The sequence below is a fragment of the Anopheles aquasalis genome, chromosome 3 (genome assembly GCF_943734665.1).
Source record: "Anopheles aquasalis chromosome 3, idAnoAquaMG_Q_19, whole genome shotgun sequence".
Lineage (NCBI taxonomy): Eukaryota > Metazoa > Arthropoda > Insecta > Diptera > Culicidae > Anopheles > Anopheles aquasalis.
Genome location: NC_064878.1, coordinates 48,488,549 through 48,501,048, shown reverse-complemented (window position 1 = coordinate 48,501,048; position 12,500 = coordinate 48,488,549). Strand labels below are relative to the sequence as shown.

General features: G+C 50.2%; 3 protein-coding genes across 9 annotated transcripts in view; 1 reads left to right on the top strand and 2 right to left on the bottom strand.

Moving 5' to 3' along the window:
* LOC126578386 (probable nucleoporin Nup54) overlaps positions 1-4,496 on the bottom strand; it is a 9,367-nt gene extending 4,871 nt beyond the window's left edge. The window contains exons 1-2 of one of the 2 annotated variants that reach the window (XM_050240872.1): positions 4,254-4,496; positions 3,711-4,049 (exon numbers count right to left, since the gene is read on the bottom strand). The gene's annotated coding sequence lies outside the window, so the exon portion shown is untranslated. Of the gene's footprint in view, positions 1-482; positions 565-3,710; positions 4,050-4,253 lie in introns of those variants that run through there. The other variant, XM_050240873.1, reaches the window with a different exon arrangement.
* LOC126578387 (mitoferrin) overlaps positions 1-10,299 on the top strand; it is an 11,125-nt gene extending 826 nt beyond the window's left edge. Inside the window, exons 1-3 of one of the 6 annotated variants that reach the window (XM_050240878.1) lie at positions 1-3; positions 2,386-2,551; positions 7,090-10,299. The exon at positions 1-3 is cut by the window's left edge and continues 195 nt beyond it. In XM_050240878.1, the coding sequence (XP_050096835.1) occupies positions 7,325-8,650 (1,326 nt within the window). In that variant the 5' untranslated portion in view covers positions 1-3; positions 2,386-2,551; positions 7,090-7,324 and the 3' untranslated portion in view covers positions 8,651-10,299. Of the gene's footprint in view, positions 4-2,059; positions 2,160-2,385; positions 2,552-5,129; positions 5,245-5,896; positions 6,160-7,089 lie in introns of those variants that run through there. The other 5 variants (XM_050240879.1, XM_050240876.1, XM_050240877.1 and 2 more) reach the window with 5 other exon arrangements.
* LOC126578388 (uncharacterized) lies at positions 8,926-11,578 on the bottom strand. The gene is made up of 3 exons (XM_050240882.1): positions 11,268-11,578; positions 10,900-11,194; positions 8,926-10,830 (listed from the first exon to the last, which is right to left on the bottom strand). Exons 1-3 carry the CDS (start codon positions 11,447-11,449, stop codon positions 10,600-10,602), a joined length of 708 nt encoding a protein of 235 aa, XP_050096839.1. The 5' UTR covers positions 11,450-11,578; the 3' UTR covers positions 8,926-10,599.
* Between the last annotated feature and the right edge of the window lie 922 nt (positions 11,579-12,500).

Sequence of the window (12,500 nt, the reverse complement as noted above, 5' to 3'; positions counted from 1 at the left end):
ACGGTTAGCTCCGGCCGTTTTTCTATTGGTTCTGGTGGAAAAAGAAATGGTTCATCGCTCGCTTGGCAGTGACCAAAACGCGCGAGAGCAGCGCTTCGCCAGCATCATCGGTTCGAGAGACGTTTATTTTTAATGAAACACCAGCACCAGCACCGCCGTTCAATCGTGCGTTTTGGTGCACAGCGCGCAAACTGGTTCTTCCGAGAGGTGGGATGCACTTAGTCGGTCGTGAAACAAGTAGGTCGTACCACTGCTTGTGGCCTCCCCGGACCAGCGCGCACCGGTCAATCATTTTCCACCGCGACGAAAGTTGCGCAATCTTTGCGGCGACCGAACCGCCGGAGAACAACCTGCACCGGTGCTGCGTGGCCGCAAATAGGGCGCTCAAGCAAATTTGAATTGACCCCAGGGGTGAACTGACACCCGGAACGTCGCAAGGTGCACTTAGAATTCAGTAATTCGCACTCGGTCGACTCTCTGACCTGTAAAACCTCCCTGCCGGATGGCCGGTGGCAGCAGGAACGATGCGGGGATTCCCCACCCCTTGGCCCGAGACTCACAAACACAGTATCACCACAGTTCGTGGAATAATATCTCAAGTGAGGCCGCGTGATAAGGCGCGATGATGGCGCACGAAAGGCTTTAGGCAGCGGCCACGACGATGATTGTGCAAAGTGTGTTCGCTAGCAAGGGGCCGCGTACCCGGCGCGCAATCCTCTCGATTGTTCGAACGGAATCGGTTTCCAATTTGGTTTCAGCTGTCGCAGTAACGAACGGATGCACGTGGTAATGCGATCGGAACGGCACAGAACCGGGTGATGGCGCTTTGTATAGGTGTGCTGGGCGCTGTTCCCAGAGTAAACAATACACACCGAACAAACACCGCGAGAGACAAATGATAGCGCCAATCGTAGCACACCGCTTGTTGTTGATGACAACAATTGGTGTGCTGTTGCCCCTCGCTATCAACCGCGTATCTCGAAGCTCCGGTGTGACAACATTTGTGGTCCTCTCGGGTTGAGTTGTTTGAAACCATTCTCTTAATATCGTGTTTTTTATTTTACAAAATTTAACACTTTGAAGAGGTGTAGTGCATAGGAAGCTATCGAGCAGAGAAGGTAATATTAGCCGGGTCCATGCCTGCTGGATAAATTTTGTTTTCCACTGCCGGAGGCAGTCAGTTGGGCAGAGAATGTCGTCGTGTTGTAGGACTGGGAGTGAATCAAAAATCGATATCGCGCTCAAACAATGTTCTGCTTCAATGCCAGCGAAAGCATAACCCTATGGCCGATGACCCTGTACCCAATTTCTTTCTACATTGTTGACCAAGAATTGAAGGTTGAGTGTAACTGTGCTACCGGTGGATGGATGGATCGAACCGATCGAGATCGATACCGGTTGTTTTAACCGGCAGCCACTCTACGTCATTATTTCAGTTCGTTTTAGGTAGAAGTTCAAAAGAGCGTTCACAGAAACGGATTTGATGATGACTGTACATCGCATGATAATCCTGTGGCATGAGTTTTATTGCTGGAGAAGGGATGAAAAAAACCATCAAACTGGCTCTCAAATCTTCATTTCTTTGTAGGAGAAGTCGGAAGTCAGGAGTAAGATGATGAGATGAAGATAGAAGGCAGGCAAACCGGTTCCTCGATACAGCTGCAAACGGAAGAACTTCAGAACATGGTTATTATAAACGAAGGGAAGGGAGACCATCGGTTGAGCGGGGATGGTTATAATAGTTTGCTAATTTTTTTCAATTCTTTTCTCTGGTCTTTGCTGATTAGTGTGATTCACCGGCGGCAACATTCTGTGAGTTTGATTTGTAGGACCTGTAAATCCTTTCCAGACCATTGCAAATACGTATGTCACTTGTTATCAGTGGCTCTCCAACTATTGCCCGGTGGAGTACAAGGCTATACAGCTCATCTGGTACAGTGGGTTGCGGAAGGGGTTCCGCTAATCTGATTTATGATCTTATCTCACGCGCCACTGTGGGTTTCCGGTTAAAAAAGAATTTTATCACAGCCTGAAGTACCATTTCAGGGTGTGCGCTTTGTTCCTTACTGACGTGAGGTTGCTGTTCTGGAAAGTCATCGTTCACGGCGTGTCACGCCGATCCTTTCAATCGTGTATGATGATTTTCATATAGCTAACTGGTGAGCTAATGCGCTAATAAAGCAGACGATCGAATAGACTCACTGTTTGCACAGTCGTTGTAGCTGATATCAGCCACTGATAAATGAGTCACAAATATGCGTGCTGCTGTCGCAAGCGCTGCGCAGTGCGGCACGACTTGCGCAGCGGCAGCCCGTAACTTCAATAGTAAACCAACCTGCCACCAGCGAATTGTGTTCTAAACGAAGTCCTTTCTCTTATCCACAGAATTTGCATTGATCCTATGTGTGCACTACAATCACTGGATGGCCGGCGCATCCGGATACGGACGTTCCTAAGCATCACAATCACAGCATTATAAGAAGACAGCACTTGCAGATCGTGCTACGAGTTGAATAGAGTGTTCTCTTCTCAGAACGAGCTAAGAAAGCAAGTAAGTAGTCTAATGTTGACGGGTTTTTTTTTTGTTGATGGTTACGTAGTACCATTACGTGCGTGCACCATTACGATAAGCACCGCACCCTTGGTTCACGGGGCATTCTCGATAGTCATCTTATCGTGCGGTGCGTTGGATTAGTGGTTCGTCTATTTAATGTTTGGAATGTTTGTCTGCTGCGTCGGCACCGATAACACTATCGTATGATGCGGTAGCAGAGCAATTGAAATTTGAAAGCATTTGTCGCTGCTCGTATGTTCTGTCGTGGAAATGAATGTAAGACTGCGAAATAAGGCAGTAACAGCTTATCTCCAGTCTTAATTTAACATCTTCTTGCAGTATTTTCTCCATCAAAGCTCTGCATTGAATATGTATTGTTCATATAAAAAAGGCCGGCAGATTTTTGTGCCACACAAGTCTCGCTTCATTGCTTTATTGATTTTCTGTTGCCTTCTCCGGATCCGTGACTAGTGGGTCCTTCATCGACTAGTGTGCGTGAGTATACGTTTGGGCGTTTTCCACCACTAATACTAGTATTCCTCGGTATGCGCTACCTCACTGAATGGTTACTGAAGCTTGCCAGCGAGCGGGCTGTTGTGTAGGATGGATAGTAATAAATGTTTGCATACCTCTCCTCGCACCGTTTAGCTATTGGCTTGAAATGAAGACAATAATCGCAAGAAGGCGAGTAGACAGTAGCGAACCAAGATGAAGAACGGGCTATAACGAAAAAGAACTTCTGAATGATTTAGTGTCGTTCGGTGCAATAATGTTGCTCACTGTCGCCCGATCCGAGGTCGTAATGCGCACCAGTGCACGAAGACTCTTTCTAGCCGCATGGCCAGGGCCATGAATTCCCGCGACTACCGACTTTTATCATATTTTCGCCAACGACGTCTAGGCATGGACCCACTCTACTAGCACCGGTCTGGGACCAAACTTTCTTAGGTTCGACAGTGTCCTCCCGACGCTGTCGCGTAGGTTCGATTATCAAACGAAGCACGACCGTACCATGAACTTGGCGTTCGCTCGCACATGACCTTGGCGTTGTTCACCGTTACCATGAGCAATGGCCACTGATGGTGGTGAATGGAACGGCATTTCTTTTGAGCGATTCGTGCCAGTAAAATCGGAAATTGCTACCAGCTGTGCTTACCTCTGGTTTGTTTGGCAAAAATGAAACGTCGTTTACGTCTGACTTTACGCCCGTCGCTTGACAATGTTCAAGCATCAGCACTGATGCTAGCTCAACGCGGAGAATCAAAGCGATCTCGAGATCTTTATGCCGCTCTAGAACGGTTCTCTCTCTCCGTGAAGTGGCGCAACACAAGAGCTGATGTGCTACCGGGATGATGACGACGCACATATCAAGGCCAAATTGATGCGCGGTGACTGTAATTCGCTGGCCGTTTTGGAGAACCGGGAGCTGTTTAATGTTCTACTCGTTCCACAAATTTGATTACGTTGATACGGCGAGGTCATATCAAATTTTGTGCTATTGGGTGAGAAGTGGAACCACCAGCTGATGCGGGAATCTACTTTGATACCCCATGGAGTAGTTATAGTGTTGCAACAACTTATTAACGTTAGGGGGAAAAAAAACAAGCCAACTGCTGTCTTGAGGGCTAAGCACACTTTCTGCGCACTCATTGCTGTTTAGTATTCCAATCAGTGCCATTGATGACACATCATATTGAACCTGATTCATTCAATCCATGGGACCTGGGAATGCACGGTTCGTTTACACAAATGATTGCCAACTGTCGTCTTCTTTAGAACAATGTTCCTTTAAAACTTCACATTCAAATTACAATAGTTGGGGAGCTTCTTCTCTCGCGTTAAGCTTTCAACTGAGTCCTCCGCCCTGATGGCGATGCGTAAATGTTCCGGTATTTCGCAACTCGGTACGTACGGAGTGGCGTGTCTCGAGGCCCTTGTTGTGGCACATCGCACTCTCAACTAACGTCCAATTGAGTGCGGTGACTAAGAAGGGAGGGTCTAGCCGCACGGTGCACAGTGGCACGACAAAAGGCACGTCCGCCGCAAGCCCGACGATCGTGCGAATCCGTGCGAAAGATCACGCGTGAGTCTCCTGCTGCCGGCGAGTACTCCCCCAACCCGGCATCATTATCTGGCCGAGCGCCATCTTGGACGTAATGCATATGCATTCGCTGCTTATATAATGACCATAAGGGATCGATTAATAAGTGTATCGCGGATCTGTGGCTGCATTTGTGGATCATTTTCATTGAAAGTAAGCGGTTCATAAAACGTTCTTCAATTGGTTGGCATTCCATCAGCCAATTGTGGATCCATTTGGTTGCGATCTTTTAGCTGAATTCACACAGCAGCTGAACAGACTTATTTCGTACACGATCGTCGTGACCACACAGCGTCAAGCTGCCACTCTCGCGAGAGTTTCGCTTCGGAACGACCGAACTACGAACAGCAATCCCTTAATATTCCTTAACCGACTGTACAACTATGCACCCTAGTACCACCTCGATGCAATTCTTCTTCGAATGGCGTGTCGTGCTATAAATAAAGGGCCCTTACCACTAGTTGCGTTGTGGGCCGCTCGGTGCAGGGCCACCACCGGTGTCATGGTTGTTCCCCGTGAGTAGTTGGCGATCGTCGTTGTAACCATTTCCGACCTGGCATCATCACCAAGACGTGCCACGCGCCGATGTGTAAGTGATGTGCAGCTTATCACCGTGAAAATGGAACGGGCTGGCGAACTTAAACTAAAATGTGTTGCTTTGCTGTTTTCTGCGGTTACGGGGATTTTTGTCCCCTTCTTCCTAAACTCCAGAGACAACCGATTAGTGTTGCTAGATTCTCGCCCCTACTATCACTGTGTTGTGTCTGATAGTTTGTGGTCCGTGCTGCTGGGTGCAGATAACGCAACAGTGATCTTGGACTGAATTCCGTTCACGAAGATGCCGGTTTGTCATCTGACTGCTGATAACAACCTTTGCAACGACGCAGCGCTCATCTCGCGATGGTTTTACCGTTCCAAACCGTCCAGTTGGTTTGTTATGATGCGTCCCTAACCCCTGCTAACCCGTCAAGGACGCCGTGCCACCTTCCTTCCGGAATCGCGGTGGCTCGATGGACGCTTCATTCCTTCCCCCCCTTTCCATCGATGGCTTATCAGTGACCAGAACGAGGGGGGACCGAGTGATCGGGGGAGAGCGATAGAGTGCAAAAAATTATGTCATCCCAGAAGAGGGGATGCATTCTTCGTGCGTGCGTGTTGGTTCCCAATCGCTTTGCAATGGGGCTGATCGTGAACCGCCGTTTCCCCGTTCGTAGTTGTACCACACACGCTACTCAGGCAAATGTTTGTGAGAGCGAGTGAGAGATAATGTGTGGCCAGTGGCCGCAGCGAACGGCACGAGCCGGCCGATCGGGTCCCGAGTGATGTTCAGTCCGACTTCCGATGCCATATCGGTGGCACGTCTTCCCCTATCACACCTTTGGACGCCGGTAGTGAGGTAATAATTGCAACGCAAATGAGCGCCTGTGACAACGGTTGTGTGTTTGGTTTGGTTGCCGAAAACGTGACAATCGGTGACGATGGATAGGTGATTAGCAGAGCGCGGGTACGATCATTAATCGGTAGTTAGCGATCGCCGTCGGTACGTGAGGAAGCGATACCAGTCTCGACTGGAGGCCGAGACCGCGTGAGCCGCAGACCATCAGATCCATGTGATGATTATCGTGGTCACGACCACGAAAGTGATCTTATCGCGGGGGACCAAGCGCACACGTCAGTACAAAGATCGCGGTTTGCGGTTTTCTTGTGCGTGAATGGTGATTGGTGCTGTTGCTCAACCACCCAGTACCATTGCTCCGATAGCATAAATGGTGTGATAATGGAGCGCTCATTAAATTAATCGCACGAAAGCGTAGCACAGAGTGCGAGAACCGGATTGACCGGGGCCCCGGTGGTCATGCTCATTGTGCAATTGTGCATCTTCTTAATTAACCTTGCTCTTGGTATGGTGTTGCAATGAAACGGATGGTGTAATCGAAGTGCAACCGAGAACAACCCCGCCGCTATCACAATCAGCGTTGGTTCTTATCATTGGACAGAGTCTCTGTTTCTACCGGGACAGCCTGTCTGCACAGTTCTAGACAGGCAGAGATGAAATCAACGAACGCTGCACCACTTGCGGGATGGCGTTGCTAATGCCATTAATCCCCAAGAAACCCCCCATGAGAGGGGCCAGATGCATTCATTATTGTGCTGGACGCGTTGGAAATGCTTTTCTATTTTATCGTCCCACAAAAAGTGATTCACTCTCTCTCCTGCTCTCTGTATCGCCTCGCCGGCTTCCGCGCCACTGGCGAGAGAAATTGATACTCAGTTTAGTTCCGTTAATAGATGGCCTGGATGGATGGTGATGGAGATGCTTCGCTCTTATCTTGGACCGTTTATCTTGGCAATGTTATTGAAATGCCACTTTACTTGCTTCAATTTTGATTTATGAACATCTGTTTCAATTGGTTTTCTGTTTTTTTTCCTCCAGGTGGTGTACCGGTTGAACAACGAGCGAGAATGCTGAGTATTTAGCTACCCACAAAGCGAAACAATACCAGACAGAGTGTTGTTGTGTGTTTAACTGCTGGTCGTCGGAATTGGCCAACGGCTGGCATCAGCATCAGCTGTGAATTCCGGAAGATCCGGTCCTCCGAGAAGCAACTGCGACAACAACTACTCACCTCAGCTCGTCAGTGACACAGTCCCTGCTTCCGGTATATGACATGAATTCCGACGAGTACGAGCAGCTGCCGACGTCGAGCGTGGCCGCCATTATGACGGCCGGCGCGATAGCGGGCATTATGGAGCACTGCGTCATGTACCCGCTGGATTCGGTCAAGACACGAATGCAATCGCTCACACACATGAAGGCACACGATACGATTCTGTCGACGCTACGGGACATGGTGCGAACGGAGGGCGCAATGCGACCGTTCCGGGGCGTAATGGCCGTCGTGGCCGGTGCCGGTCCAGCCCATGCCCTCTACTTCGGTGCGTACGAGTGCTCGAAGGAGATGATTGCCACCGTGTCCGATCGTGATCACGTCAACTATATGCTGTCGGCAGCGGCCGCCACGCTCGTGCACGATGCCGTTTCCAATCCGGCCGACGTCGTGAAGCAGCGGCTACAGATGTACAACTCACCGTACAGATCGATCCTGCACTGTGCCAGCCACGTGTACCGAACCGAGGGTTTCCGGGCCTTCTATCGCTCCTACTCGACGCAGCTCGTCATGAACATCCCCTACTCGGCGATCCAGTTCCCGACGTACGAGTTCTTTCAGAAGCTGCTCAACAAAGACAATAAATACAACCCGCCGGTGCACATGGTGGCGGGCGGGGTGGCCGGAGCTGCCGCGTCCGCCCTCACGACACCGCTCGACGTGTGCAAGACGCTACTCAACACGCAGGAGGACGGTGCCGGTAAGACGCGCGGGTTGTTTGAGGCAGCGAAGAAAATCTACGCCACGGCAGGGCCGATGGGCTTCTTCAAGGGGATGCAGGCGCGCGTCCTGTACCAGATGCCGGCCACCGCCATCTGCTGGTCGACGTACGAGTTCTTCAAGTACATCCTGTCCCGGGTAAAGAAACCGACGGGCAGCGGAGGCAGTTCAGTGTCAGCCGCCCGCTCCCTGACCGCGGAACCGTTGCTGGCGGCCGACGATGCATCGAGCAAGGCCTCCGCCACGATCACCGACCTGCGCTACATGATGATTCCGGCGGCCGCATCGGTCAGTGCGGAAGCATCACCGGCCGGTTGCAGTGGCGTTGGCAGTGCCAGTTTGCTGATTCGATCGGAACGCGGCGAATCGCCGTCCGCGACCGGTGTTGGTGGTGGTTCAGGTCAGCCGGCATCAACGGGTGATAAGGTGGGTAGTACGGCGGTCGGAGGAAGCAGCGTTGGTGGAGGTGGTGTTGCTGGATTGATTCCACGAGGCGGTCCCGAACTGCCGGCCATGTCCGGTGCCGGCATTTACGGTGCCATGAGCTACAACACGATGCACTCGAACGACACGAACCCGCTTAGCGATATCCGGCGGACGAACTAAGGCTCCCGGAGGGGGAACCCCGAGCTGCTGGAGCCCGGTCGGTGAACCATGGACGGATGGACAGACGAACGGATGGAGGTGTACGTGCTTCTAGCAGTAAAAATCTTGTTGATTAAGCAGATTTTGGGGAGTTGAAAGTATTCCTAGTGGAACGGGACGAACAGATGATAAAGAGAACGGAAGTTGGAGAGAGAGCGCAAGAGAGACACGGAGAGAGAGAGAGAGAGAGAGATGATGCTGTGCGCTACCTGGAAGCCAAGAATGTTTCGAACGTATTTGAAGCATCGAGCGAGCGAGAAGCGGATGTGAGACGCGAGTGGTGGAGCCATCTGTCCTCGGGACGCAGTCAATACGCATCAACGCACCATCAACTAAGTACAGCGTTTTGTTAAGTTTATATCCCCCCACCCCTCCTCGGGATACCTACGGAGAAGAAGATGAAGAAGAAGAAGAAGATAGAGACAGCGGGGGACAAACGTGTGGGACGTGTAGTTGGTTTGGAAGTGGACACAGTCCGAGCATAGCGGGCGACACGCAGACACACTGTAAAACAGATTGCATCGAGCGGTTCTCGTTGCAACCGACGTTTCACCCCCCCCCCCCCCCCCGTTCCCCCTCCCGGAGGCTGTTGCTGTTGACCGTAATGCTTCGTGTGCGCGTATGCATTGTCCATGATCTTCGGTGGCCAACCGTTAATGCGCTAGTTAGAAGATTAGTTGTTTGGCGAAAACTCTCCATCGCCCTCGGCACGTGTGGCGGATGTCTAGAAGATGTCGTCCATGCCGGTGGAGTGATTCTCATTGGGCGCTCGTGCATGGCACGGTACCAGCTCACACACAAAAGAAAACGGGAAACAAAACGGGACAGGCGGCGCTACGTTGGCCACACGATGATCAACGGTGATCGGGAAGGCGAATGGCATTGGCACATTGGCTTCCACTCGATCGATCGGTGAACGTTGTACGATCGTGCTCTTCTGACAGAGAAATAACCGCGAGAGGACTAGTTAAGCGGGACCATTCCGTGGCAGTCAAGCTTTCGAAAGCGCGCCGAGTGCGCCGCAGAGCAAGCCGAAATCTTTTTCTATGCAGCTAAATTTAAGTTCTTCTTCTTCCGTCTGCGTGCGAGCGTTTTTGAAATGTACTTTTTGAAATTACCAGTTTATCCCATGGTCGTCGTATTGAATACATGTAAATGGTGAATATGTTTCTGTTGGATGGAAATCATCGTCGGAGGAGGAGGTTCGATGGAATCGTTTCCTGCTTCGGCAAGTCAATTACTTATGTGAAAAACCCTCGAGGGATGTTCCTTTCGAGACACAAAGGGTGCTGTTATGAATTGAGATTGTGCTTTGGCTTGCCATTTTTGTGTCAATTAGATTCGGTTCTCTGGAAGATGCACTATTGGCCAAATGCCGATACGCGGACCGAGTGACGGTCTTCATTACTCTGTTTTAGGAAACGAGAAGCTAGGGAAAGTGATTCCAACGGGCGTGTACGCCGGGACATGCACGCCGAAAATCGAAATTTTACGGTCAACGGTCAATCGGACCTACCACAGTCGATGCAACAGTCGCGACGTAATGACTAAATGAAGTTATGTGAAAAAGAACAAAACCAACAATAAACTCTATTTCAACACCCTGTGTATATGCCAAGAAAAGCAGTTGGATAGCGATAACAAGGCGAGTGAGATATGTTTTTGTTGGCTTTTATTTGGCCAGTAGCGACGTTGAGAAAACAACGGATGTTGGAAAGAAATGATAATCCTAGGGCGAACGACAGGATTCCGCGAGAGAGTGCTTCTGCTGCGTTCTTCTGAGCAACCGTTGCTTGGCTTCTGTGGCTTACTATGTGTTTTGCCACAAACTTTACAGCGAAAACGAACTGGGAAACCTCGTTCCAGTGAAGGTACTTGTCGCTCGCGATGGCGTACTGTCCGCTGCCGTTCTAATTGAGATTACAGTTGCGCTCCTTCACGTCCTTCCACCAGTTGTCTGGGTAGTGGTACTTCTGTATCTCGATGCCACCCATCGGAACGGTGTAGATCGATGGCCCTAGGGGGCGGGTAGAAAGCGAGCCCTGCAGCAGGACCATCGGAAAGCAATCCAACGAGGGTGTCCAGTCGCAGTGCGGCGGCAGAAGTCTCCGTTTCCAACCGACGCGTTTGTACATTCCTTGCTGTAATGCAACAGCAAAAAAAAGCGTTAAAAAAGACGTGGACAAAACTGAACGGAATCGTAAGCGTACCGTTTCATCGAGCTGAAATACGATCAGCTCAACGTACGGTGGCACGGTAACGGATGCCGGTTCGTTCGCAAATATCCGATAGATGCCTTCCGAGTGAAGGTAGCGTATCTGCAGTTGGTGCGCGAGGAAGCTGCGAATGAACCGGGCTTCCTCGTGGCGCATCAGCTCATCGTTCAGTACACAGAATTCGGCCTTTTCCCGCCACGGTAGCATCCGTGCCATGCGTATCTGGCCCCAGAGCGTACCGTAACAGAGAAAGTGGGTCAGACCGTGTTGCCCCAGTAACCGGTGTACTCTGGAAAGTAAAAAAAAACCGGTAGATTTGGGGCTCACTCATCATCCATCGTTCGGTGTTAGTTGCTACGAACCTTTCGAACAGTCGCTCCAGTTCCTGGCGGTAAGGTTCGGTCATGTTGCAGGTATGCTGAAACGGTGGACCACTGCTACCGGAATCATGGCCAAACATAAGCTGCCACCAGCGTACGGTCGTGTAGCCGATGGTTATCACACACAGCACCACCACTAGCCGGTAAAGCGAGAAACGGTACATGACTACACTGACTGTTGGCGAGGAGGTTGCTGATGGCTTAACAAATATCTACAGCGTTCGTTATCACAGACGGGCTATCGCTGTGGGCTTGTTCTGCCTTCCTTTCGTGCCATCCGCATCGTGGCTTAGTTGTGATGCGAAAGGGGGGTGCGCGATGATGGCGTACGATGACGATGACAGCCAGAGTTCTAACCAGCTGATTCAACTCTCGGATGCCGATGCCAGAATTGCGACGCGACATGCGCAATGGCGAGCCGTAGAACAGCTGGCGTTGGCTATTACCATTGCGGAGCTATAGCAACACACATTTTTCAATCCGATCTCAGTGGCCATTTAAAACATCATGATGACATGATGCGATCGTTGGTATTTGAGGTACTTACTTATGCTCCACATGTGGTTTTCGTGATACTTCTTAGCTGCTATGTCTCATCGTCGAGACGAAGAATAGTGCTTTAATGATGTTGCAGAATCATCCGCTATCTCATCGATGATTGGTGGATGGGTACAATATTTACACAAATGTTTCACGCACGTTGGTGATGTTTTCCGTTTCCGTTGCATGTATGATGTTGTCGTGTTCTTTAGGGCCAGTCTAAACCATTCTAAATAACCGATAACGAATTTAAAGTCTGCCATTGACGATACATCACACCACGCTACTATGATAATGGGCGGTGTATTGAATGAATTTACGGACATTACCGTTACCATCACTTTCTATTGGTTCTTTCGTGCGTTCGTTTAACGCAGGGATCTCAAACCCGCGGCACGCCAAATTATTTTGTTCTTTGTAATTTTATTCCATGCGTATGTTGGAATTGAAGATTTTGCTTGGGAATGAAATTGAATGAATAAATATTTTTTAATCCTGTTAAACTGTGGGTTATTTAGCGATTTAAATTACGATTGCAAACCGCTGAAACTGTGTAATTTTACCGGTTACGTGGCGCCTCCATCATCAGGTTTCCGAAACGGGGCTCCATCATTTCGTTTTCCCGACGCTGCGACCACCTCTCTGGCCACGACCACCCGGACCCCGGACGGAAAA

What these genes read in the sequence shown, in the direction of transcription:
- LOC126578388 (XM_050240882.1), bottom strand. Translation starts at nt 11,449, where the DNA reads ATGTACCGTTTCTCGCTTTACCGGCTAGTGGTGGTGCTGTGTGTGATA. An exon ending in CTGGAGCGACTGTTCGAAAG is followed by an intron (nt 11,195 to 11,267) that starts GTTCGTAGCAAC and finishes TTTACTTTCCAG; the next exon opens with AGTACACCGGTTACTGGGGC. An exon ending in TATTTCAGCTCGATGAAACG is followed by an intron (nt 10,831 to 10,899) that starts GTACGCTTACGA and finishes GTTGCATTACAG; the next exon opens with CAAGGAATGTACAAACGCGT.